The sequence below is a fragment of the Hypomesus nipponensis genome, chromosome 3, assembly GCF_054491055.1.
Source record: "Hypomesus nipponensis isolate SF chromosome 3, ASM5449105v1, whole genome shotgun sequence".
NCBI lineage: Eukaryota > Metazoa > Chordata > Actinopteri > Osmeriformes > Osmeridae > Hypomesus > Hypomesus nipponensis.
In genome coordinates this window covers 9,799,735-9,826,387 of record NC_140363.1, presented here as the reverse complement: position 1 = coordinate 9,826,387, position 26,653 = coordinate 9,799,735, and the positions used below count along the sequence as shown (strand labels likewise).

The 26,653-nt window shown below is 46.1% G+C and overlaps 2 protein-coding genes and 1 long non-coding RNA gene across 6 annotated transcripts; 1 reads left to right on the top strand and 2 right to left on the bottom strand.

Annotated features, from left to right (window-relative positions):
* Positions 1 to 382: 382 nt before the first annotated feature.
* srrm1 (serine/arginine repetitive matrix 1) lies at positions 383 to 9,202 on the bottom strand. Of its 4 annotated transcripts, none has more exons than XM_084675378.1 (17): positions 9,049 to 9,202; positions 8,233 to 8,322; positions 7,948 to 8,070; positions 5,932 to 6,102; positions 5,690 to 5,796; positions 5,378 to 5,593; positions 5,039 to 5,227; positions 4,824 to 4,943; positions 4,549 to 4,739; positions 3,828 to 3,908; positions 3,557 to 3,643; positions 3,271 to 3,412; positions 3,045 to 3,125; positions 2,383 to 2,880; positions 2,046 to 2,235; positions 1,633 to 1,812; positions 383 to 1,314 (listed from the first exon to the last, which is right to left on the bottom strand). In XM_084675378.1, the coding sequence occupies exons 1-17, from the start codon at positions 9,067 to 9,069 to the stop codon at positions 1,207 to 1,209; spliced, it is 2,595 nt and encodes an 864-aa protein (XP_084531504.1). In that variant the 5' UTR covers positions 9,070 to 9,202; the 3' UTR covers positions 383 to 1,206. The 4 variants fall into 4 exon arrangements, with proteins under 4 accessions (XP_084531504.1, XP_084531505.1, XP_084531506.1 ...); XM_084675379.1 differs by having other exon boundaries at positions 383 to 1,307; XM_084675380.1 differs by lacking the exons at positions 7,948 to 8,070; positions 8,233 to 8,322; positions 9,049 to 9,202 and adding an exon at positions 7,538 to 7,664 and having other exon boundaries at positions 5,932 to 6,752.
* A 3,555-nt stretch (positions 9,203 to 12,757) lies between these two features.
* On the bottom strand, positions 12,758 to 21,297 carry ywhaqb (tyrosine 3-monooxygenase/tryptophan 5-monooxygenase activation protein, theta polypeptide b). The gene is made up of 6 exons (XM_084675377.1): positions 21,171 to 21,297; positions 19,862 to 20,296; positions 15,529 to 15,652; positions 14,287 to 14,450; positions 14,016 to 14,111; positions 12,758 to 13,799 (listed from the first exon to the last, which is right to left on the bottom strand). The coding sequence occupies exons 2-6, from the start codon at positions 20,153 to 20,155 to the stop codon at positions 13,725 to 13,727; spliced, it is 753 nt and encodes a 250-aa protein (XP_084531503.1). The 5' UTR covers positions 20,156 to 20,296; positions 21,171 to 21,297; the 3' UTR covers positions 12,758 to 13,724.
* A 220-nt stretch (positions 21,298 to 21,517) lies between these two features.
* LOC146299712 (uncharacterized) lies at positions 21,518 to 23,524 on the top strand. Its single transcript, XR_014734405.1, has 3 exons — positions 21,518 to 21,685; positions 22,804 to 22,868; positions 23,058 to 23,524. It is a non-coding gene; the product is annotated as an uncharacterized LOC146299712 (long non-coding RNA).
* The last annotated feature ends 3,129 nt before the right edge of the window (positions 23,525 to 26,653 follow it).

Genomic DNA, 26,653 nt, shown 5'->3' with positions numbered 1-26,653 from the left:
TATCATTTTCGTTACACATCCCTGAGGGAGGGAAAAATTTGACTGTCATGAAGTTTGAATATCTCTTTGTGGCATGACATTTCTATGAAGCTTTACCAGCAATAAGAGAACAGATACAGTCATCCAATAACTTGTACCTCCCATGTCAATTGAACCAGTGAATGTAGCCAGTAAAGCAGCATTGCCTACCAGTGCACATCACCACTCATGGCCTCTGCATCTGGAGAGAAGATCCCCAAAATGCCAGCCCTAAACCCGTCATGTAATGAATGTATGTACCCCAAGGAGAACACCAAAACGACACCAGTCTCCACTGTGATCTGCTGTAGTCCAGTGCTCCGTTCAGATCACACACAAACCATTTTAGAACAGCACACTCTAATGTATTTAAAAAATCTTTATTTTGAAAGAATGACAAGAGCAGGAGTTTTAAATACAGTCAAAAAGCACTCCCACAGAATAAATGACTTAATACAAGACCAGTACAGCATGAAACTAACATAACTGCAGATAAACCAATTTCAGAAATGAAAGCCTACTTTTTCAGGCCAGGCTGAGACCATATCTTCATGGGAATTTCAGTGAATATTCTGGAGCCAAAAATGACAGCAAGGTGAAACGATGTCAAACACCTCTTGATACTTTACAAAAAGGTGGGGTAAACAGACTGTGACTACCTCCATTTGACAGCGTTCACAGCATGGCAACGTACCGTACAGTGCTCACTACCAGAGGGGGAGTGGTGACAGCTTTCCTCTGTTTATTTTGTAGTTCCCTCGCACCGGAGACACACTCTGAACCGAACATGCAATCATTAATTCCCACAGTTGGAATCTTTTGTGTGTCTTGTGTGAAACTTTAGAATCTTGCACAAGGCAAACCCAAATAATTAAACCGTCCCTCCACCTGCTCTTTAAAATAAGGGGACAACAAAAATGGTTTTTACAATTAGCATTCATAATACACAACTGGCAACAAAACTGAAACGGGGGAGATCTCGCTTTGACAAATCCAGCCCTTGATAAAACCCACCCTTTAGTACAAACCAAATTTGTAAAAAGAAACAAAAAAAATAATACTAGAGAATTCATTTGTACATTCTAAAGCTGAACCAGGTTTGACGACAAAGTAAAAAAACAAACAAAGAGAAACTGGAAGATTTAGAGAGGGGAGTGGGGGGGGGGGGGGGATAGGGACCAGCTTCCCTCATGACAGTGGAGGAGACAACTGTGCCTTCCTCATGGAGCGCAGTGCCTTCTCTCGCAGGTGCTTCTCCAGGTCGTCCAGACTGTCCTCTACTTCACTGTCTGATTCCTTAAAGAAAGGTAGCATTAATTATATCTCATTCGGGCTAGCCTGCATGGTGACAGGCACGCTGCACGAAAGCTTCCGATCACCAGTGAGTGACTTACATTTACATTACATTTAGTCATTTAGCATACGCTCTTATCCAGAGCGACTTACAATAAGTACAGGGGCAAGTAGGGTGAAGTGCCTTGCCCAAGGACACAATGTCATTTGACACGGCAGGGAATCGATCCGGCAACCTTCTGATTACTAGCCCGACTCCCTCACCGCTCAGCCATCTGACTCCCAAATGAGACTTGGCAGAACGGAAAAGTTAGACTTCACCTTTTTAGAGTCTGCGTCTCCATCTGCAGCAGGGTGGTCTCCTCCTCCCCCATCCCCGGGCGCAGGGCCGGAGCTCTTCTCCTTCTTGTGTTTCTTGTGTTTCTTGTGCTTCTTGTCCTTCTTGTGTTTCTTCTCCTTCTTCTTCTTCTTCTTCTTGCCCGCAGCCTCAGGGTCAGAGTTCTGGGATGAAACACCACATAACATCAGCCACGTTCAGCAACTGTCCCGACTGAAAAACAAACGTTTGATCTCCTGACCGGAGGGTTAAGTGCAGCCAAGAGAAGTCAAAACCACAGAAAGGGGCGAGAACCTCATTCGATTTCCAAACGAAACAACGTATTCATTGTAATGGGGCTCAGAGGGTAATCCCGGATGCGATTGGGAGCCTGTTGTGTCAGAAGCTGTCAGCTCACCTTGTTGGGTGATGGACTGCCAGAGCCACTGCTGGGCTTCTTGGCCGGCGGGGCAGGAGACCCACTGGCAGAGCGGGATGGGGAGGGAGAGGCCGAGCCAGGGGCCGGGCGCTTCAGGCCGGCAGGTCTTGGGGATCTGGATCTGGACTTTGATGATGCTCTCCTCACGCCCCGGGGACTCTGAGAAGCTCTGAGAGGCAGAGGTGTGGACATCAGGTTAGAAACACATCTACTGATAGTTACAACACACAGTCTCGGTGCATCAAAGTCATGTCGAGTGTGGGTTTACAATGTCAAACTGTCAGTCCCCCAGAAGGGTGAGTGGCATTCTGCTCACCGCTGGTTCTTGCGGGGCTCTGGGGTCCGGGACACCCTGCGGATGGGCCGGCCACCACTGCCGTGTGTGGGCGACGGCTGACGCCTCTGATTGGTTGGAGAGTTACCGGAAGTTTCATAGCGTCCTTGGGGACTAGCCGACCCCCGCGGGGCGCGGCCGCGGGTGGCAGGGGAGGGAGAGCAGTGGCCACCGTGGGCAGGAGGAGGGGAGCGGCCCTCCCTGCCTGGCCGGTTGGTGGGGAGCATGGGGCTCCTCCTGTGTCTGGGGGGAGATATGGAGGAAGGGGGAGGCGTGCGCCTCTTCTGGGTGGGGGAGCTCCTGCGTTTGGGGGACCTGGAGGGGCGACGCTTGGCGCCTGGAGACGGGCGCTTGGCAGGGGGGGACCCGGACAGACGCCTCTTCTGAGGGAGCATGGGGGTGGGGCTGTAGCGCCGCTGGATGGGGGGAGAGAAGCGCCTAGGGGATGGAGAGCGTCTACGGGCCGGAGGTGAGGGAGACCTGGGGGAGGAACGCAGGGGAGCCAAGTCAGCTGAAGGTAGTCCCAATACCACTTAGCTTTTAGATCCACAAGTGGGACTAATGGCAATCCAGTGTTGATCAAATTGGATTTAAGTCAACTGAAACTTGATCCCTTTAATGTGGCACTTGTGACGGGACTGTACCTGCGTCTGGGTGGAGAGGGGGATCTGCGACGGCGTGGAGGGGAGGGCCTGCGTCCTCCAGGGGAAGGGCTCCGTCGTTTCCTGGGGGAGGACAACACAGCCGCACGTTCAAATACCCCTTGATGGTAACAAGTTTACTGTAGTAAACGGAGCACAATGTAAACAGCGGCGCAGACAGAGGGAGCTGGTTGGGGGGGGGGGCTAGGAGCCGTGCTCGCTGACACACCTTGGGGAGGCATCCCTGTGGCGTCTCCTGGGGGAGGAGGGGGAGTGACTGCGCCTCCGCCGCACCTCTCCATTCTTGGCCACCGGCCCTGTGGCCGGCCTCTTGGGCCGCTCGTCCTCGGAGGAGGAAGATGAACCTGTATCTGTAACCCACCAGAAACAGGACAGGAGCTTTAAAAAGGAAGTTGATGGGACGTCTTGCATAAGATAATAGACCTAGACGGGCATGGACTGACTTAGAGATAGGAGGAGGGGGAGGAAGTGGTGGACACAAAAACATGTCTAACCTGAAGATGACTGGCGATTCTGTCTACGGTACTGACGTCGCTGCTGCACAGAGTCTGCTGTAGCCCCCTTCTCACCTTTATCTTCCTCTGAAACGCAAAGCAGTGAGTCTCCTTTCAGTGATCAGGAGAGACAGACAAATATACCCACACACACACACACACACCAGACCAAAATGCTACAAGAAAACATCCCTGAAGTTATGCAGGGCCGGGGGCCCCGTTCTCCAGGGATGCTGTTTGACAAGAGCTGGAGGAAGTCACAAACTCTCACCTGATTCAGATGCCTCTGATCTCCTTGCTTTGGGCCCATCGGATGGTGAACCATTCCTCCCTCCTGGTTTTCTCTTCACACCTGTAGGGTAGACAACAATGTCAGGCCTTTCTGCTACACCCACATCCAGAGGACACAGGTGCTGTCCCCCGAACCCCCTAAGATGTTGCCCTTCTAACACTGCCTGCACCGGGTCAAGCACCCCGGGATCTGAGAGGATGAAACGCAATACAATGTCCAGGGCAGAGAGTTCAACTAGGCCAACTGCTTGCAGAGTCAATAGCTATTCCTGGATAATCTTGCACTGGGTAGACATACCCCAGTCTGGGACGGAGCATGTAATGTGAGGAGGTCCTATAGGATCATCTTAGGGAGTCTGAGGCTGGAGATGGCGAGTGGGAACTGATGTGGGGCTCACATTACAGCATGGGCCAAATCTAATATTACACTCTGCTAACCGTATGTAAGCATGTTTTAAATGATTGAATTTAGGCTAATATGATAAGTCAGTTTAGCAAAGGGAAATAACTCATTAATTCTAGAAGATATATCCTACAGAGAGAACTGAACATCTCTGTACATATCAGTATGTATATAAAAAGGATGTGATACAGTAATCCAACTGTATTCTTAGAAGTCAAAGTCTTCTTGACATGCTGATTGTGGGTAAGTGAAAGGAGATGTGCATGTATGGGTATACTGCTTCAGAGGCGAGAGGTACCTGTGGATCTGGAGGGAGAGGCTGAGGCCAGGCCCTTCCTTGCCCGGGGGGAGGGCGAGCGGCGAGCCTCGAGGGAGGGGTCTCCGTGGCGGGGCTGTTTCCTGGGCGGGGTGGTGGAGGGCCGTCTCACAGCCTTCTTAGGGGAGGGGGAGGAGCTGCTGCCGGAGGAGGAGGGGGAGCGAGAGCGCCGCCTAGAGGACAGACACACCACATCAGTCACTGTGCTACAAGGACAAAGCCCTCGATAGTTCCACCTGGTGCTAGTGTTCCCTTACCTGCGGAGGGGGGAGCGACTGCGTCTGTGCCTGGGACCGGGTGGCCCACGTCTGGGCGGGCTCCTGCGGCGAGGAGACATCCTCCGCCTGGGGCTGGGCCTACGGCGGGGGGAGTAGGACCTGGGGGAGAGCAAATCCATTTGTAACCATGGCGGCCCGAGACACCTGAGAGACAAGGCTGGGCAGCTTGTCGGAGGGGGACGGGGGGGTCTCACCTGGAGCGAGAGCGTGGTCGTCTGCGGGAGCGAGAGTGGGAGCGAGAGCGGTGACGGGGCCTGTCCCTCCGGACGTCCCTGTCCCTGTCCCGGGCTTTGGGCCGCTCTTCCTTCCTCACAGCCTTGTCTGGGGAGGGCTCCTTCACCTCAGTCACCGAGTCTGGCTGGGCTGCGTCTGACACGTGATCACTGGGAGACCACAAACCAGAAGCGTATTTCAGACGTTACGGGTAGTTGAACCGTGTTACAAGGCATGTACATGTAACATGACCTGACATTCCAGTATGGGGCCCGAGTCCAGTAAAGCAGTGTTATCCTGTGACAGTGGTGCCAGTCTACCTGGTGGAGGAGGCCTCCTGGATGATGGGCTCGGGCAGGAGGCTGTCTGAGGTGTCTGGCTCCATGTGGGGCTCCTCAGGCTTGCTGGGCAGCAGAGCTGCAGGGGGGGAGCTGCTGCTGGGGCTGGGTTTGCGGCGCGGGGAGCGCGAGTGGCTGCGCTTCTTCTCCCGCTTGGCTGGAGAGCGCCTGCGTGGTGATGGTGACCTGGACTTCCTCCTGGGCCACGACAGAGTGAACATTGAGGATACTGGACCACGCTATTTGTAGAAAGATAGATATATGTGTGTGTGTGTGTGTGCGCTGGTGTCTCACCTTCTGTTGGGGCTCTTGGACTGGGCCCTCTCTCGGTTCTCTTTGTTTTCCTTCTCCTTCTTCTCATCGTCGATCTTCTTCAGAGAGGCGAGCTTCTCCTGCTCAATCTGCCACATAAAACATAGCCCCGTGCTTTCAAAAAACTGTGCGTTTTAAAACCCCAACAGTGCTGTGACGAGTCCATGGCCGTGGGACCAGGCAGTGGCGGGGTTTTGGGGCTGGGCGACAGGCTTGCTGCTCACCTGTCTCTGCTTGATCTCCTCCTTCTTCTGTTCCAGGAAGGCAGAGGGGATGCCTGCGATGTTCTCCTGGGCACTGAGCAGCAGGGGCCACAGGTCTTTCATGAACTCTCTGGCGTTCTTTCCGTTCAGGAAGCCCGTCAGGTTAATCTGCATCATCTTGCTGTCCGGGTGCTGCAACACACACACGAAGGGGGAGAAGAGAGTATGCACCACGTGAACATGGGGAGGGAACTTGTGGAGTGGAGGGGGGGGGGGGGGTTGAGGGAGGGTACTGTTTAGGTAGCTGCCTCCCCCCATGTTTCCTTACTAAAGCTATGCCTGGTTGCTTATGGCAACCACATACCCAAATCATTTCAAGAGAAAAATGGCTATAGCAATGCAGACCTTTGGGGCTCTGCCATACAACAAAAACAAAAAAGAAACAAAAAACATTACTTTTTTTTTCCTGAGCTGAAGGGAGATACACCTACATCCCCACTGCATGCAATGTGACTGGAGCTTTAATCTCTGACTGCCACTTTTTATTGAGCCCCCATATATATCTAGGAGATATAAATGTTGTACCACTAGTAAATGTGACTTTTGTTTACCCGTCTTCTTACCCCACAGTCTACGCTAACAGTGATATACAGATATCCACAATACAGAGTGCTTCAAAACCCAACAATGCAAGTACAGTCCCGGTGTCTTCAGTGAGTCCCGCAGGATCAGTGGGTATGGAGTGCCCGAGTCTCTTGCAGAAAGAGACGCTCCATTGGCTTGCTTCCGCCTCCCTACTGCTTGAGACTCAACCACCTTGAGTTTAATGTTATACCATTTATCTAAATTGCAAGAGACGAACAAGCAATAATGAGTAAACAAGACATGGAAAAGGGGTTTTATTTCAACAGCTAAGACAAGAAATGATAGTAAGATACCATTGATATCTGGCTCAGCCATTTCTTACCAATACATGTACCAATGAATGTAAACCTTTACCCAAACACATAATGGTAAATTATTTCAAATACAATTAGCTATGAATCTATAAAAAAGAATTGAAAGAAACCTTACTTTTCCAGAAACCTCTATAAATGAATAACAATCCTCCTTGGGTTGCGAGTCATAAATTCAGAGGAGCAGTCGACTGTCTACATTTTTTTTGCTCTGTGTATAATTTTCAACACCCCCATTTCATGTTTCGAAGCCCAACTTAAGTACAATAATCTAATAGTTGATGATGCCATTTGAAAACTAGGGCAGAACTCTAAAGAGTCTGGTATAAATGCATATCAAGATAATACAGGCCTATTCATAATAGGGAGCATGCACACTGTAGTCTTATGAGAATCTCTGAGCTGGGCATCGATGGGTATCATATGAACCATCTTTAAAAAGGCATTGAGCCATAACGCAGGGAAATGATCTCTACCTTGGCTAACAAAGTGAGTACTTATCAGTACAAAATCCACCAAGGACAACTTTCAACCCCGTTAATTCCAGTTAAGAATAAGGGGGAATGTTGAAAAGACTAATAGTGCATTTGAAATGCCTATGGAGGAAATGACATGGTACTGTTAAATCATGTCTAGCACTGGCATGATGTGGGTCCCTGCACATAACTCACCTCAAACCACACACTGCATCATCAAGGGAGAGTTGGGCTCAGTGACTTTGGGCTCAGGAGAGAGCTAATTAGGTGTTGGTGCTATACTTCTGATGCAAGGTATAACATCCATATTGGTTCAGGCCTTTTAAATCATAAATCACATCATCATTAGAAAACTGCTGTACAAGGCACTGTCACATATCACAGCAACAACGTCTAATTCATTCAAATGTTTCTGTATGCTTACACTGGATACCATTGGCATCTTTAACCATCCAAGTTCAAATTGTGATTTTACTTTTAAGTAGTCGTTTTGAACATCCTGCTGTAGCCTCATAACCCACATATACTGAGCAATAGTTTATGAAGTACATAACATGTGCAGCATTGGGAAAAAAAACAAGAAGATTTGCAATCAATGGTATTACCTTCTCTTCCAGTTGGTTAAATATGAACTCTATGACGACGTCGTCTTCGAATCCCAAGATCTCCGTCACCCGCTGAGTAATCCAAGGCTTGATGACCTCTAAGTTGACCTTGGTCATGTCCACCTGTGGGTAAACAGCAATATCAATATACAATGAACACCAAAAAAAATGCCATGAAGAAACAAGGCGACATTTCAAAACCACTTCCAATGGATGACCCAGGAGGGCACTTCATCAGGGAAGTGAGAACTTGTCAGCAATACTTCAGAGCTTGGTGTCGCGTACCTTCTTCTCCAGGCATTCTGCAAATTTGAGCTGCTTCAGGAGTTTCTTCTGTTTGTTGCTGAAGCGATTATCTTGTTCTGCACTTGTGCCCTAGCAATGCAACAACGAGAGGCAAGTTAGACCAATGTTTCGACCATTGAAAGGTTTTTTATTTCCGGACAATTACATTTATTACAGATACATCGAGATCAAAATGTGTTCATCTTGATAGGTGAGTGAATTGGCAACTACAATTAAACTTCTTGTTGTGCGTCACCACGCCGTCGAACGTTGACTAGCTTGCCAACTAGCGGCTCTAGTTATACCAACCCAACATACTAACCAGTTACACCAGCAACATTGACCCTACGGCAGGCCTGCTCATGTCTGATGTGTTACTAAAGTAATTAATTCCAAGTTAATTCTTGCAACTAGCTAACTAATGTTTATTTAACACATTTTAAGAAATACATAATTACCTCTAGCTAGCGAATAGCCACAACCTACCTTCCTAGGTAGCTACAGTAGTTGGTATGTTAGCTGGTTAGTTTGATGTCTAGCTACTTTGTTAAATGTACATTTTTTTACATGCCAACATTTAGTTTGATCCTGGAAGGATACAGATTAGCTTTCGAACGTCACGAAGCATGCAGTACTGAACCGCCATTGCTAACCGCTAGCTAGCAAGTTTGGGCCTACGAGTGTGCAGCGGAATGGCGCACGAGCTCATCCGTGCGGACTTGCTGGCGCACATTACCACATATTTAAAAGCGTAACGGACACAATTATTGTAGCTCATACTTCAAACAACGTGAGTGAATTTGTAATTATGCTTACGCGGAAGAATCCCGCGTCCATTATTGACCGTGAAGGATACTTATCGGCGACAAGGAGAAAGACGTTCTGCCAGACTCCAGGTTACAGCGCGAGACAAACTACTTCGTCAGAGCAAATCCTCAACAACGAAAATCACTTCCGGTAGCGTAACTTGGGCCCTTCTTTCCGAGAATTTCAAAATACAGGTCACGAAACTATCCCCCAAATTAAAATAAATTCGGGATGGCAACAAGCCATCAGAAAATATAATAATACTGGTGTGGTTATAGACTGTTTTGCGGCAATATACGAGATATTAAGTTTGGTAATTATCGATTAAATGATCGATTCCTCCCTATTCAACTGCATTCACGAAATGTATAAAGGCTAAACGTTGCATCCTCCCCCACTCACTCATCTCGCCCCCTCCCTCCCCTCCCCCCTGACTTCCGACTTACTCCTCATCGACCTGCCATCAACTCTTCCCTTGGCCGAACTAGGGCAGAATACCTTCTTTGAGCCCTTTAAAGTCTTCCCTTATCTTACCAACTCATCTACTTTTGGATAAATCATTTGTAAAAAGATTGTACATAAATTCAGGTAGTCATTACTTCACTATCCACTTCTAAGTTGTTGTAATCGGACGGACACTCAGTGTTATTATAAGGGACGCATAATATTTTTTTAATTTTAACTTCATATTAGGCAGTAAAGTGAGTGAATGACTAGTTCATTCGAGTGTCCACTAGGGGATGCCATCTCACCTCTACAGAAGTCTACAAGTGTCACAAGGGCTCATCAGGGCTGCTGGCAGATCTTTCCAGCCTGATCAAACTGGCACAGAACTATAGTTGCATCATGTCTGGTCTTGTAGTCTGCAGAGTAGAACAGGTGGTTGTTGAGGTGGAGCAAGCTAGGGTCAAGCTCCTCCCCCTCCTCCATACAGGAGTCCCAAGGAGACACAAAATGATTAAAAACATTATTTAATTAATAACAAACATCTGCAGATTACTGGCCTTATATGGATGTCTACTGACTAACAGCATTCCCTTCAGGCTTTCTAATCAGTCACTGGTCACATGCTGAGCTGGGCTGTCTGAGTTAGAACTAACAACAATGCGCTACACATTTCCATACGATCATCACATGATTATCATCGGAGGACAATGATGCATCATGTCAAAAAAGACTTGGGGCCTTTGAACATAAACATACCCTGTCAATATTTACACAATTCAGGATTGACTGGATTGGTTGCCTTCTACGGGCAGAGGGTGCTATTGAGACGGGAAGCAGAGAGCAAGAGGAAGTAACATTAATTAGGATGGTCTTCCCATAATTCTCTGTGCTGGTCCTATGAGGGTGTAGGTAACCTGGCTCCTTGACAGAGGGGGGGTGGACCTCTTCAGAAGACCTAAATGTTCTACTCATGTGTGCCCACCATGCCAGCTGGTGCCCTTGTCGGCTTCTAGTCGACAATGGCATGGAAACATTAGAGGCTCGTCCAAGGTTGGGGGGCACGATAGACGGCTGCAACATTGCAGTGCATATCTGCCCAGTGAGAGAGCGCTGGGGTTGTACTACACTCACAGTGTCCCCATTCATTCAACAAGCAAGTGGAGCAAATCGAATTTCCCCGCTAGCGTACAAAAACGCCTTTCAGACACTGCTCAGAAAAATGCTTTCCTAAAGTGAATTAGGGCTGCAGTCATCCTTCACTTCACTCCTCTGCCGTGCACTGACACACTCAGCACCTTATTGTTGAGATATTTCAATGACCCAAAACTTCTGCGGTGGTGTCCAATGTCAATCACAAGAGCAGAAACTGGATTCATGCATCCACCCGCGCACACCCACATAAGGTCATCACTTGGACCTGCTCATCACAGTTTTTAAACTCAGATCCAAGGTGGGGTTATTGGACCAGTTAATGTGGTGGATAAACAACAATGAAGCTAAACAGTTATACTGTATAAGTAGTGTGTGTGTGTGTAGGTAGGTAGTTGAGGCAGTGCTTTCCTCTCCATTTCCTATTCATCTATCTATAAAAAAGAATACAGGCAGATGGCACAGAGTGGCTCACTATTAATAGGAATACTAAGATTAGAGAAAGATGAACAAACTGATACAAAAAAATCAGGCCAGTCTCCCTCTGTCACTGGTTTAGTCATAGCAATAGCAGTACAACTACAGAGCCATTAAAAATGTTGAATTAGACCGAGGTCCTTAGTAGGAGCCAGTCTGTTGGAACAAAGCAGTCTAAATCTTGCATGAGTGTGCTCCTCTCAGTGGGCTGTGTCACACTGAGCCTCCAGGCAGAGGCCTCACAGTGACCTTCCAGCCGTCTCCCTCCCCTCGTTCTACCTCCTGGTCATGTTTTCTATCTCAATCCTGGAAAGAAAAAAAAAACTTATTGCGAATATCGCAAAAAAAAGGCCACATAAATGTTCTCCCAATCACCTCATTGTTCCTGGAAAAGAGTTAGTTCTCTGGGTTTGGTCTTACACCTTTCCTTTTCCTTGTGGTCCACGTGTAGGAGGGCAGGAGACAACGAAAGCCAGATTTGAGACCATGGCTGCTATAGTTTATATAGGCTGCTATATAGTCAGGGAGTGTGGGTGGGTGGCTCGTGGGTCTGCTGCTTTGGCTTCCTTACCAACAGTGGGAGACCTGCGAGTCGCAGCCATCTCATTACACACAAGAGCTCCCATGAATTTGAATGCCTCCGCCGCAAGATCATTCAGCTCCATTCATTTTCCAACCAGTGTTCTTGAATAAGCGACAGGGTGAGAGCTGCTTCTGCATCTACCCTCAGTTCATTGTTATTCTAATAAGCTTTACATTTCCAGGCAGCACAAAAGAATAAAAAAAGCTGTGGGCTTCGTATAATAGACTCTTAGTCTAACCAGTGTACCACAAGTTTGTAGCTGAAAGGCATTTTTTAAGGTAAAGTTGTAAATTCTGAAAACAAGATTAGAACGCCCACCAAATGCCTCCTACTATCCTCCTCTTCCCTTTCTACCTTTGACACACGAGCCGCATAACATCACCTCTAGCACTGCTCACTCCTACACGCACTTCTGCAAACACATAAACAGAAGCTCTCTCTGGAGTACACACACACACAATCTTAATGTCTACTGCCGCATACCAATAACAGCTACAACAGGCGAGAACTTAAAAGTTCAAATTATCTGAACAGAAGGAAAAGTCAAAGACTGTAACCAAGGGCCTTTTGGGAAAAGAAGGAACGAGGTTTCACTTACTGGCAATAATGCAAAGCTCTGGTCATGGAATGACTGAATTTGTGTTAGGGATACAATTGGCTCTTCACTGTTAGGTCCTAGGAATGAAGCCTAGTCACCATCCCAAAATAATATTCTCTCTCATTAATATTTCAAAGGTTTCAACCAACCAGGCTTCATTTTGAGAGCTTGAATTGAGGTGCCTCACCTCAGTCAGGGGTAACCTAAAGAGCCAGCCATCACCTCCAGGAAACGGGCTACTTAATAGATGAAACGGTGTGTATGCACCATCACACAACATCCTCAATTCTGAGGCAGTACATCAAATGTGCTGACAAAACATTCTAAATGAGCTTCTGGTTATTTTACGGCTGGTATTATTGTTCCACGTTACATTACATGAGAGAGTAATTACATGAAAGACTAATTAAATGGAACATTGATTTCTGAAAAATCAATCAGTAAAAAACAAAATCAGATGTTACTTGGTTTATAAAATGTTTTTATTCATGTTACATAGCTGATACATAGGGCATTAAACATTTCCACAAGGCTTTTGGGGACTACAATCGATGATTAGCAAAAACACAATAGTGGTCCAAATCTCTAATGACAATCACTGGACTAACCAAACACCCTCTTACATGTGCACAAACCTGCATTGAAAAGTACTAAAATTTAACATTTGGACTTTGTGTGTATACAGCATTGGGTCCCATTCCAGTGTACTATTAAATGGCATGCATGACGGAATTCTTTTATTTTTTCATCTTTCCATTAACATGTTCCTATATTTGGTCTTTAGAAAGCCCCACTGTTTTCTCCTCAACTAGACATGCTTGACTGTGAATACATAACCGAGGGGAGGGGGAGGGGACTTTAAACCAATGGAAATCACCTGGCTGTGAAACTGTCAAGGTCAGCATCAGTACTAGAGCTCCCTGCAGTAAGGGTTGATAGTATGGTGTCAGCATCTGGAACCGTACCACATAACCGTTTGAAGAGACTAGAGTGAAGAGGGGAGGGTACTATTTTGCAAATCTATTCCGACAAATATTTTCCACCTTGACAAATAATCCAAACTCCTTCATGTGATGGGACTGGCGATGTCTGTCGCTCAACAGTAGGCCCTAAAACGTTGTTTTTCATCTCTAATTTGAACTATAATGTCGATACAAAGTGAAGCTATTAATACTTTTCTACAGCAGAAACTGCACATATGAAAGGCCAGGATGAACACAAACCATGGAATGGAGGGTTCTTTTTTTTCATTTTTTGACCAAGAGCAGTGGTGTGAAAAGACTAAATGATTTTGAATTTTCATACACAGCTCTTTCAGTAAATGGGTTTCATTACTAGAATAAATCTTAAGTGGAGCAATAAGGAATGGAGACGTGTAAAAAGGTTTTTCTTTTTTTTTTTTTTGTAAGGGGGAGGAGACCCGAGGAAGCTTTAGTTCTCGTTCTCGCCAGCCTCTCCTGCTTCCCCGCCCTCACCTTCCTCAGCCGCGTTGTCGGACGTCCATAACTAGAGAGAGAGAGATATAGGAAGGATGGAAAAAAGACGAGGGGAAGGAAACATTTTAAACATTTAGAGAAACACATGCATTCCCTGGGAAAGGTGCCACAAATGCTTCGGCAATTTCCCTGATAAATCAAATGACATGCAAATGACTTAATGTGGCTATTAATTCAGGGAGCACAATCTTCCTGTGGTCATTAGGACAGACAGAGGGACACTTACTGTCAGGTTGTCTCTGAGGAGCTGCATGATGAGAGTGCTGTCTTTGTACGACTCCTCGTTCAGCTTGTCAAGCTCTGCAATGGCGTCATCGAACGCCTGCCAATGTAACAAAAGCCAAACCCTCAATGATCAAGGCAACAGACAAAAAACACCCCGAATCTACAGTGAGCAGCACTCAGTTGTCATTTCATGCAGTGACAGTAATGTACAGTACTGAGATCCATTTCCTACACAGCCAGAAGCCAGTCCAGCTGTTTGAGGGTTGGCTGACCTGTTTGGCCAGTGAGCAGGCCTTCTCTGGGGAGTTGAGGATCTCATAGTAGAAGACGGAGAAGTTGAGGGCCAAGCCCAGGCGGATGGGGTGTGTGGGGTCCATCTTCTCTTTGCTGATGTCAAACGCCTGCTGGTAAGCCTCCTGAGAGTTGTCGATGGTTGCTAGGGACACCAGAAGAGACCTACATTTTAGGCCATGTGTTCCTAAATAGGCCTTTTTCAAGAAATGCAGCAGTTGATACACAATACAATTTATATTTTTACATGTGGTAAATTTTAACAACAAAAAAGAGAGTTCCACAAAAGTCTCAACAACGAACATAGTGGGTAATTAAAAATAAAATAAAGGCGAGTCCATGATTCGGTTATGCCTGCACATTCATATCATAGCAGTGGAGCCAGAGTCATGAACCTGCAGGGGAACAATGCCATCTATTAGCACATTGATTTCCTTTTTGTCAAGAGAGCAAACACACAAGGGGAAAAGAGAAAATGTGAAATGCTCTGCTCACAGGAGAAGGGGCAGTCAAGACTGAGATCTCTTTAGTGTAGGTTACACAACGCCTCCTCGTGAGAGAGTAGAGGAGGAGAGAAAGAGAGCGAAGAGGGGAGAGAGAGAAATGAGGCCCATAGCGCCGACAGAGACCCCTCCCCTTTTTGTTCCCCTTCCTATGAGATGAGGCACGATGGTCGCGTGAGTGTGACGCACCAGTCCCTGCTTGACACCATTTCCAGCTCCCTGACAAAATGTGCCGTTCTATTTTGGCTCGTTAAGGGGCCCCTGAGTTCAAAGCAGGAGGGAGGCCTAGTTTGAACCTAGGCAGACTAGAACAATGGCATGCGACAGAATGCGCCTTGAAAAATGACACGGTAATGAAGTTGGGAGTGTGTGCGTGTGTTTATGTGTGCGTGTGTGTGTGTGTGTGTGTGGGGGGGGGGGCTGGGCTTTTATGTACTGAGACTTCCGAGGAGGGAGGGATGAATATCCTGCTGTTAGTTACACAATCAGCAGGAGATTTTGGCGGGTTTAGGAGTCATCTCCACCACAGCGACTGACAACTGCTGGGACGCAAATCTGCCCTGAATGTTTCTTTTTATGTCTACAACCAGCCAGACACATTCTAGAGGAATGGAACAGGGCTTAACGGAGTTCAGACACATTTGTTTTTGTTAACTAGGCTGCAAAAATTCAGCTCAGGGACAGTACATTTGCAACAAGAGGTTCAGTTTCATCCCATACCTGTCCTGTCGGCTCCAGAAGCGACTTCAGCAAGGTATCTATAGTAGTCCCCCTTCATCTTTAGGTAGAAGACTTTGCTTTCAGGGTTTGTGGAGTTCTCAATTAAATATTTAGTCAGCAGTTCCTGTGGAAGAAAGACAGATGTATTGATCACTTTGTGTACACTAGCCAAGACATCATACATGCATGGAATGTTTAGTCCTGTTGTGGCCAGATTACTGCTTATCTGTGTCTGGGAGACCACCAGGTTTAAAAAGCCATATTAATGCTTTTAAAAACCAGATAAACCATTTCTCTGAGGATGGGATAGGTTCCATCCTGAGACGCACATAGAGGAAAGGCTAACTCTGGATTAGAGAGGGGTACAGTGGCTGACAGGTCAGATCATAGCACCTAAATCACTGGGGCCAGCCTGCCTGCCAGCCAGCCCTCGGCCACTCCCATCTATTAACTGACAGATAATAGGGGATTAGGTGAAACAAGTGCATGTCTCAAGTGCCAGGCATTCCAGCCCAATTCATTCCCAAAAACAGAATGGCCTCGCTTCCTTGAAATGAATTCACACAGTGCTTGAATTTCTGTCTCACTGACACACCTCTCTCCATAATAAAAATCACAGAAATCTGTGAAATTCTCTACGCTGTGACAGGAATATCTCCCCATCCTCAAATTGATAAATACAATTTGCAGCGTGTGGTCAAAGTGGCTCACTGCTATGTAGACAAGGGTACAACTGCGAATAGCCAATCACTTTTGAGTATAAATCTGTCTGGGTGGGTAGCATCGCAGACAATGTGGGCCATCACCATGACAACCTATAACCAGTCTGACTTTGAGAAATGCGGCTTGCCAAGGTTAGCCTATATCCAGGAGGCAAGTAAACCCAGCCTAGATTACTGTCTAAGTGGGCCTGCTTCGTCTTTACCTTTGACTAAAAGAGGGACAACAAAATGCAGATAGAATTTACACTTCTGTACTGCAGAACATAATTGAATGCATTTCTACCAGAGCGAGCTCACAGGACTACCTATGTGCATGGATAGAAAGGTGTGTGTGCCCTTGTGCACACCACCATCTATTTAGCTGAGGCACCTTGCTGTGTTTGGGTAAAGCCTTAAACCAAGCTGGGGCAAAGGATGAAAGGCACCAGCCTGCATGTTCAGTCTGGCATGTGCTGGTGGGGGAGTGGGGGCACTCTCCCTGCCAGCTGAGAGGAGAGGCTCACCTGCTCTGGGTCACCAGGAGGAGCCCGTCTGAGCGGGGGGACGAGTTGGGGCACGAGGTGTGATCCACACCCTCACCCCACCACGCCCTCAGCCAACAAGCTCTGGCTGAGACAGGAACGTGCACAATACATCTGCTTGCTCGCTCTCTCTCTTACACACACACACACTAACAGACAGGAAGTGGACAGGCAGCAAGGTGTGGTCTGAGGGTGTGTTTATTGTGTTTGAGATGTTGTGCCGCATTTACGCAAACATGACTCAGGAGAACAATGGGTTCACATCTGTTGCAATGTGTCTGCTGGATAAGCAGGGAGCCTCTTATTAGAACATAAAACATGTCATGACCGTTTGAAGGAAGATAGAAATGGTCCACTTTTTTGCCAGATCAATGAGACTACTCAGTGTAGGTTATACCATCAAACTGCATATGATGGCTTATGTAAGTAAACATGTTTCAAGCTGTACCAGTCATATTTCAATTGGTGGATGTAGCGTTTTGGAATTAAACCCTTACAACGCATCCTTCATTCCTCATTGGCACACCAGCGGAAGTGATCGGTCAGTCAGGACTAAGACTGAGCAGCAGAAGTGACATTTCCAATTCCTCCTCATGAATCACCTAATACTTCTGGATCCCAGCTTGTGATGCAGCAAACTGCTTCCCAAGGAGGCTGCTCCATCTCCAGCCCCTCAAAGCCCACATGAACACCTACTGTTTAGAAGGCCAGTGGCTCAGGGAAATGATTACAGCCTGCCGGCTAAGCTTCCTCCTCGATCTCCCTTAATCCACTTCAAGACAGGATAGGAATAATAGGAAGAGCCATTCCCCTCTGTCTTAGATTTAACAAGTGAAAACATCTCTCTAAAGGCCGATATATGCTTCTGCGTTTTTCGAAAAACAGACATGGGAATGCCCTCGTCTCCGTGGAATGCCCTGTACGAGCTCTCCGTCAGCCCTCGGAGAGCTTGAAGTGCACCTCCTGAATTTTCTAACTATCCGTCGTAGCTACGGAGACCGCATTGGCTGTGAATGGTCAGTATTAAGAACCGCTTGAGTCAGGGGCGCCATGATAGCAGGACGAACAGAATCCTTTGACCTAGCCTGACGTTGTCATACTCATAATTCTAGTCAGAATATGAGTCTGAGAACTCTCTGTTGGGCTGTGAGGGCTGTGACTACGGGGCGTGTTTCAAACGAGCTTGGAAAACAAATGCCTCTTCGCTCAATTGGATAGACCTAAAAAGCAATCAGAGCAACGTAATATGTTGTTTGTTCAAAACGAATTCAACTTAAGCGCTCTTTTGTGACGTGGGTGATTACATTACTGTTGATCATCTGTCCATCATCGTATAAAGCCCGCCCTGGCAATATCATTGGTACGCCCAGATTCTGGTTTTCTGTAGTTGTTCCCCAATATGAGACCCTCCAGACCCAACTTCCCAACCAAATTTTTTTGTGGGCGGAGAGAAGTTGGGCTGGCAGCCAGGCTACCTTTGACCGCCATTGCTTGTAAGTTTTTACAATTCATATTTCAGCTAAACAATACATGTAAATCAGCATCTGAATTCAAATGTGACGAGAAACGGGCAGTGTAGTTGCTGAAAATGTGCGTATTTTATTGATGAAACGGCTCATTTGTAAATTTGCTCCGACTTCTTGGCAACCTAGTTAAATAAACACAACGTCTAAACAAAAAACCGTTGCGCCACCTACACTTCTGGCGGTGAATCGTTTTCAGCACCCACAGCCTACGGAACCATAAGCGCAGTCTATCCGTCCGTATCCGTGCGCCAGCCCACCCGTAAACGGAGACGCAGAAGCATACCTCGGCCTTCAGTAAGATGGGTTGCAACAGACCCTAGATACTACACAAATGTATAGTTGGACCGGACTGACATTGAATAAAGACCATTGGAGTATGTCGCAAGAGTCCTTGTTTAGAAACGCAACTGCAGTGATTCCTTGCTTCCGTATAGTCTGAATGTGATCAATATTGTCCCCCAATGGGAGTTTTCATCAGAGACCTATTGAGCAAACTGGGTTATGGCAGCCCTGTTACACAATTCTAAATGAACTCTTTCACTTGGCCAGCCACATTACAAGTTACGTTTGTGCACCAGATGAGACTGGGGGAGTATCACACACTTTGTATTACACTGGCTCGGCTACTACTGTTCCTGTCTGTTCCACCCACAGACTGGCACACCTTGCTGTATAGAGCAGTCATTCATGAACTTTGTCAGTTCACACCCTCGCATAGTTCAAGCAGCCATTGTTTCAGATTCCCACAAGGAAGGAATCGGAGATGACAATAAAATACTTCCTATTCTCTTGGGCTGGGTGGAGGTACCATTTATAGAAAAGGGGGAATCACAGGATGTCAAATTCTGTTTGATCCAAATAGGACTCAAAACAATACGTTGATTGAACATGCTCTGATCCCCCCCCAAAAATGTATACAGGTGCCTTTTTACTGATATTTGTGCATGCAGTAGGCCTACCTCTTCGATAGTGTCAATGAGAGTTTAAACTGGATCTGGCTGCAGTTACACTGATCTGATTTTATGAAGCAAACTAAAGCCAAACACCAACTATACTGCTACCCTCAATCTTTACAGGGAACCTACATCCAAGTGAGAAATGCCTCCTTTCTCTCCCCCTCCCCCCAATCTTCCCAGGCAGCAAAGAGACAAGATTCCTGCGGCACCGCTGGAGTTGGGTGAATAACTGAGGTCCCGTGCTTACTCATAGACGCCTTGGGAAGAAGGTGGAGAAAAGCGACTGCCATGAGTGGCAACCAAACGCGTGTAACCTTCAGTGATCATGACACATATTGACCAATGGGAAAAGCGTAACGGCAAACGTGGACCCAATCGCAAGAATGTGTCGTTTGTGCACTGATTCAGCAACACATTATTGAACATGGCTAATTGAACTTGGCTATTTATACCCATCTGTGAGCCTACGCTTGCCCTGCAAGCTTCCATAGTTTTATCTCAGAAATTGTACCATCTCCAGTTTTACAGTAGAAAACCGATTCACATCATCCTATAAACTTCACACACACGCCTTGTGCTGAAATTAATTAATAAACTACAGTAATTACCAGAACGTCATTGCAGATATCGCGCAACTCGGATTCCACCTTCTCCCGATATTCGTTGACCATTTGGAGTTTCTTGTCGCTTCCCTCGGTCTTCTGTCCGATGCTGGAGATGACTCTCCATGCCGATCGCCGAGCCCCGACCACGTTCTTGTAAGCGACAGATAGAAGGTTCCTCTCCTCGTTTGACAACTCGCCTCCTTTCTCAGTTACCTCCTTCATGGATGCGGCCATATCGTCGTAACGCTCGGCTTGCTCAGCCAACTTGGCCTTCTGAATCAGCTCCGTTTTATCCATTGTTTTTTTAAAGTGATGTTTAACCTTAGGTTAATTCGTCAAAAGTCAGGTTCAAAAATAGTCCGGGAATGCAACAGGGAATGGATAGAGGGGAAGTTAAAGGTCGAAAGGTAGAGATGCAGAGTATTCCACAGTCAAAACCTGCAGGTGAAAAGGGTGTAACGTTAGATCATGATGACAGGAAAAGATTTAAGTTAAAGTCGTTAGCCTTCATCCGTTCACAAATCAACGATCCTGCAGCAAGCTTGCTTCCCATTAGTAAGCTGTTGCCAGCTGGTGAACGCTCCGCTCTCCCTGCCTCAGGGCCTGAGGGTGCAATTCCCTGGCCTGAACCTGGACGAGCGAACGACACACGGATGTCAGACTAAAAGCAATTATACCGTTACTGTAGACAAGCTACAGTAACCAATTTATAGTTTTCGACATCAGTTCCAGGAAGCTGAAAAAAAACCGGCTTGATCGCGAAAGTATTGAGCTTGTGGTTTGCTGGTGCTAGTTAGCTATTCACCAACCAAATAGTTAGCCCAGATGACGATGGCCAGCTAACAACGCGTTAGCTTGCTAGCTAGTAGAAGGTGCTTCACTAAACTATCCGAACAAGACGAATATCTGCCATGTTAACTAGCATGTGAATATATTTGCTAGCTAAACCTTAAAGCCTATGGTGGCTACCTCTCAGTTACTGTACCAGCAACCAGGCTTGGTCCAGACTAGCTAGTCTATCGTCCAAACTAACGTTTGTCAATGATTACAAGATAAGGCTGTGCCACAAGAATGCATAAAGCTGCCGATTGAAAGCTAGCGTAGCTAGCTATCAAGGCAGCTAGCTTACATACAGGATAGCAGCTAAGCTCGTTTTTGCTAGCTATTCTCTCAGGCTCGGCGTTGGGCCACTCCTTCCATACAGGCATGCATTACTAACAAAAAAAACCTTGTCAAATCATTGCTACATTATCACATCTTACAAAATATGAATGAGAGAAAAGAAAGAAACAAGCTTCGTCAATTTTCTAACCTTCTAAGATGCCAATACGCTCCTTCGAATTGATCCGATTTGAGATTGGTGTGAAGCAAAGCGAAAAACAGCACAGTAGCCGTGAAGTTCAACTCAACGTATTAGTTCAGGGCGTTACAAAAAAAAAAAAAGCTGTCCAATCACAAATAGAGTTTTCTGATGATTGACAGTCCTTTCCAAATATTTTGACCAATGGTTATTTTGAGTTAAGAAAAGGGGAGGGTATTTAGCGCAAGTTAGACCGACTTGTAGGCTGCGGCTGGGGCCACGGGGTTTCCTCCAATTAGAGCAAGGGAGAAGACGTCACCGTTACCATAGTGATGCTCTTCCAGCCCCCTTCACACGTTGTAGCAGTAACAGCATCGGAGGGGCCCGGAGGCGGGCGTGGCACCCAGTTCTTAAGCGACAGTGATTTAGATATTTTTCTTTCATATTTGTTTATCTTGGAATTAGCATAGCTATGTCCACCAGCATACCATGCGTTTGATTGTTCAGATGAGAATAACGCCACGAAGGTAATGTTGAAGGATTCTATTCAGGAGGTAATAGAGCTTATGACAAATCATGACAGAAATAGACCTGGCTACCGACCGCCAGCAACTTCCTTTTTATCCCTGGGCTGTCACAGACACTAGATATCCAGCCACCTGTCCTCTCAGTTGGCAACACATCTCTCTGGTGATGTCCTCTGATGGCAGATGTTCACTGCTGGAAGCCATTGATTAATGTTCAATCATATTGATCAAGATTGGAGACTAAATAAATCTAGAAACCTTTCTATTCTGATTTAGAACCACTTTGAATTAGTCAACATTATACATTGATCACATCATGTTTTCTTCCAATAAGACTTACAGATGGATTTCTGAAGACGTAGCACTATCCACTTGACAGCAGATGCATCATTTTGCCTTGGCCAATTAAGTAACTATTCCCAGTGTTCTCTCTTTAGATAATTTCCTTTTCAATCTCTTTAGGTATTTACTTCCACAGTTTCTTTACCTCCCCGACTTGAAGCATTGCGGCAGAGAGAGAAACAACACCAGTGCTGTTGCAACTTCCCTGTTAGGCATTTTTCTAAGCCATTTTTTGCCGTCCATTTATTGTGCCCTGTGGGTTTACTGTCAGATAATTGGCAGGATGCATTAGCTGAAGTGAAAGGCATCCAGACTCTTATAGACAGGCCTTCCATGCTTCCATACAGTATAATGGTTCTACATTGCAACGCAAACAAGACAGCACTACCATGTCCTTCCACATACTGATGTTTAGTGAGAACAGGCAAACAGAGAAGTCTGTATCTGTGTACTGTGTCCCATGAGACATAAAAGAGAGAGCAACTGTGAAATGACCCAAAATGTTCATTGAGTCACATTCTCCTTCATGCTGTACCCAGTCTTGACAATGCTGTCCGGATGCTTTCTACAATCTCTAAGTATCTATGGCATGAGAGTTGAAGGGACAATGGTCAATGTGGATCAGAATGACTCTGCAGTTGCCTTTCATGGGATCCGTTTCAGTTCTGGAATGTTTCCTCACAATCTTGTAATTCTAGAAGTTTCCTGTCATGGATGAGTAGAGGTTCAAACCCACAGCTACTGGATTCCTGGTTATCATTGATTTATTTTCCCAGATACAGAGATGGCTGTGTGTCCCAATCCCATTGTGACGGACTGCATGTTGTCATGAATTCAGCAGGTAAGGCTACATAAAACGACACAAACAGTTGTAATGGATGACCTCGAGAAACCGGCCGACAGGTAGCCAACAAACACTGCTTTGAAAATAACTTTGTTTTCTCCAAGAAATCCCCAAATCTTGTTTCCTGCAGACATAGCTTACCATCACTCCACTCACTAGTTTGACAGCCACCTTTGGATCCCACAGGCTGCTGCGTAACTGAACAGGCGTGGGCTTATGTAACACCCAGAGGCTCTTGGGTGTTGTTGGTCTCTACTGAAACCTGTCTGCCTGGCAACAGCTCTCTCTTACTGTTCTCTCTCTATCCCCTGCACAGACAGAAAGACAGACACTATTGGGTTTTGATACATACGTTTCTTGGGTCAAGTTGTCATGTTTCCAAGGTACATGACAATAAGTACACTCCAAGCACCAATCCCCTTATTTGTATTTTTTTTGTATTGTCAGCACCCCAGTGCTCTACATGTTGTCATGACTGTCAACTGAGAAAGAGCAAGAGGCAACATACTGAATATATACAAACCTGAAATGTATTAGAATATTATTATTGTCATTTGTCCTGTTATGAAACAGTTTGACTACTGGTAAGCACAATTTGAAGGATGATTCAAGAACTGTAAAATTAAGAAGAGAATGATAAAGATCGACTTTGTTCTCACGCTGCTCAATTTGGACTTTTTTCTTCTCCATAGTAGTCAGCTTTTTTGGCTATGTTGGAAGCTCAGACATTGGGGGCAATGACAACATTTTATACATTGCTGCAAGATAAAATGGCTTTGGAGTTGGCTACCTGGAGAAGGCAGTGTGGGAGGAGGCTTAAGCTTACAAACCCTAGCTGTACTTTAACACTCTATGCAGCATGGTCATGTGGCATTATTAGATCATGATTTAATACATTGTTCCAGGACTAAAACTAGATCTGAAAAGACAGATGAGTCAAGGAGTATAGGTGTGGTACTCTAATGTGTTTACATAGCACCACTGGTCAAAACATGAGATGTTCCAGTGCAAGTTCCTATTAAGAATCAGTCAAGGAAGGTAAGGTAAATAGGACTAAAGTCAAGTTTATAGTGTCATCGGAAGAATTATCTATCTACTTAACAGTGGGTGATTGGATGTGTGTGGTATGGTGTACAGCACAAAGATGACAAGTCAACTAGAGATAGACCAATGACCAATAATATAAATTAGTCAAATAAAGTATTGAACAGTAGGAAACAGACTGCTGTTAATGTAGTTTAAATCAGATGCACGGTAAAGGCTACAGAGTGTTTCTGCTAAACATACGTTTATAATATATTTTTAAATCTGTCAATCAAACATCCAGATGCATGATGATTTCACTCAAAAGATTGTTCTTGACTAGATTTTGACATGTGAGTTAATGTACTTACATTCTAAACTCAGTATGGCCCACCCAGAGACAATGTCCATTTCTTTTGAAACCTGACATTCCGAGACAGTGGAGAGTCTCCAGTCCACAGCAGTGCTGCTGGTTATAAATAGAGTCTTTTAATAGGTTGGGAAATCCCAGGGCTTCAGTTCCAGTTTACAGCTCTTGATCTGGATATCAGCCAACAGGACAGCAGTTCGTATGGAAGAACTACCCAGGTTCACTGTCATTGTCACTTCAACAGATGAGAGGATTCAATCAAGACAGGACGGCTTGAAAGTGGTGACAGGCTGACTTAAAGCAATAAATCAAAGCCACACAAGAGGCAGCCCTCAAACTCAGATGTGATGTAGCTGACAGTCAACAGGTTAGAAAGATTGGACACCTTATTTTCTTATCGGCTGTAATATTGTTTTTGTCTGTTCTACCATCCAGCATGGGAGAGCTAATGGAAGCAGTTCTTTCGGAGGCGGACCAACTGATATACAGCCCATGTCCATGAGTGGATCATTTCAATGATGAATGCAATTAGATGTTTGCCAACACAGGGAACAACACTATCCACTATTATGAACATTAGCCATCAATATGATGTTCTTGTTGGCTCCGTAGCTATATTGCTGCATTATTGCAAATGGAAATTCAAGCGTTAACTGTCGAATCCCTGGGCCGTCTTTTCTGCTGCTGATGACTGCCGGATAAATTATACATGAAAGCAGAATCAACTGTGTTTCGTTTTAATGTTCTCTAGATATCTCTACCATCCACAATGAACATCTGTTTTGATCACCATAAAATGTAGTGAACTGATATTGAAGATCAACAACATCATGTGGCTTGTGCCATGTTGTGCAAGGCAAGGAGATTCTCACCAACTCACTCAAGTCTGGAATCCCGAGGCTCTGCTAAGTGCATGTATGGTACTAAAATATACACCTTTGTCATAACCTCTACCTCCAAAATGTGCTCAAGCCACCTTTGAGATCACAGTGAGAAAGGAGTTACCATATGTTACATTTACCAAAAGATTGAGTGGTGTGTGTGTGTGTATATGAGTGTGTGTGTGCAGTGTGTGTGTGTATTAACTGGCAGGTTGGTTAGTTGACAAGAGCAGGGGGTGGCCCCGGCTTCTTGTTGAGGGGGCGTGCGTGGGGGGCACTTGGATGGCATGGCAATTAGGCTTCTGTACTCCAGTTCACAGCCTCTCTCCCTGCTGTAATTAAAGGCAATTAAAACGCCCTGAGTCCAAGCTCTCTACGTGGCTCCTAGTCCTACTCAGCCTGCCGCTGAGGACGTACTTATTATTTCTATTACATTCCCCTCTGTTGCTGCTGCCACTGTTGCACTGGGAGCTTATTAGAGCCGATAACACAACAGTGGAGTCTAAATGGTTGCGTTCGCTCCCTTTCTTTCTGTGGTGGGCTCCTGACGTGACAGACCTGTTTTTTCCCCCCTCGTGCTTCATTCCGGTTCTGTTTCGCGTCAACATGTTAATGGGGGAACGAAAATTACTCGGCAGATATGCGACTGAATCCGAGCACTGACTACATGTTAACATTCTGTGCACACAGGAAGTGAAGCATGTGCACTGGAGCCCTGGGCTCTCAGTAAGGACTGCTGTACAGCGCTGTGTGAGAGAGAGCCGGGCTCTGCTTGGTATGCAGGGACGATGCAGCCCAGCAGCACGCTGTCTTGCTTTCTCTGATATTCTTTGACTGTCTCTATGAATAATGCAGTCCCTGTGCTTACTAAGTGCATGATGCAGTTTCCCCTCTGCGTTGGAACACAGCTCTAATGCATCCTGCTCCATGTGTTTGTGTCTGTGTGTTTCTACTGTGTGTGTGTGTGTGTGTGTGTGTGTCTGGTCAGATGTGCAAGCATGCCTGCATTCCCATATCTGTTTGGAAGCATTGTATCATGCATGTGCATGTGACTGTGGTTGTGTGACCTTCACCAAGGTGAGCCACTTGATTCCTCCATGCCCTCTCCTCTTCTCTCCTCTGCAGTAAAATGGGAGCTTAGGTTGAGCGTGTGTGAGGTTTAAAGGTGGATCGCTCTGTTACAGTACATCTTTAGACCTTGTCTACATATGAATGTGTTTATGAGCACAATGCGGCACCTTGCTATGAACTGACTTGGCTAGGGAGAGCACCACACTGTCTTTCATCCAAGCCATGCGCATGACACTGACACCAGACAACCAGTCCTAACCGGTCCTTGTCATTGAGATATGTGCGTGTGTGTAAAGGGTGGGGTTGGGGGGGGATAAAAAGAGGGGTTGTCAGTTCAGGGTGTTGCAAGGTTATTACCACACGGTGACTCAGGCAGTGCCTCAGTTTGGAGCGAGGGCAGATGTGGACTGGTTTGTAGCGGGTTTGAACCTGCAGTA

What these genes read in the sequence shown, in the direction of transcription:
- ywhaqb (XM_084675377.1), bottom strand. Translation starts at nt 20,155, where the DNA reads ATGGATAAAACGGAGCTGATTCAGAAGGCCAAGTTGGCTGAGCAAGCC. An exon ending in CCTGCTCACTGGCCAAACAG is followed by an intron (nt 14,112 to 14,286) that starts GTCAGCCAACCC and finishes TTACATTGGCAG; the next exon opens with GCGTTCGATGACGCCATTGC. An exon ending in TCCTCAGAGACAACCTGACA is followed by an intron (nt 13,800 to 14,015) that starts GTAAGTGTCCCT and finishes CTCTCTCTCTAG; the next exon opens with TTATGGACGTCCGACAACGC.
- srrm1 (XM_084675378.1), bottom strand. Translation starts at nt 9,069, where the DNA reads ATGGACGCGGGATTCTTCCGC. An exon ending in CGACCACGCTCTCGCTCCAG is followed by an intron (nt 4,944 to 5,038) that starts GTGAGACCCCCC and finishes GCTCTCCCCCAG; the next exon opens with GTCCTACTCCCCCCGCCGTA. An exon ending in AGTCGCTCCCCCCTCCGCAG is followed by an intron (nt 4,740 to 4,823) that starts GTAAGGGAACAC and finishes TCTGTCCTCTAG; the next exon opens with GCGGCGCTCTCGCTCCCCCT.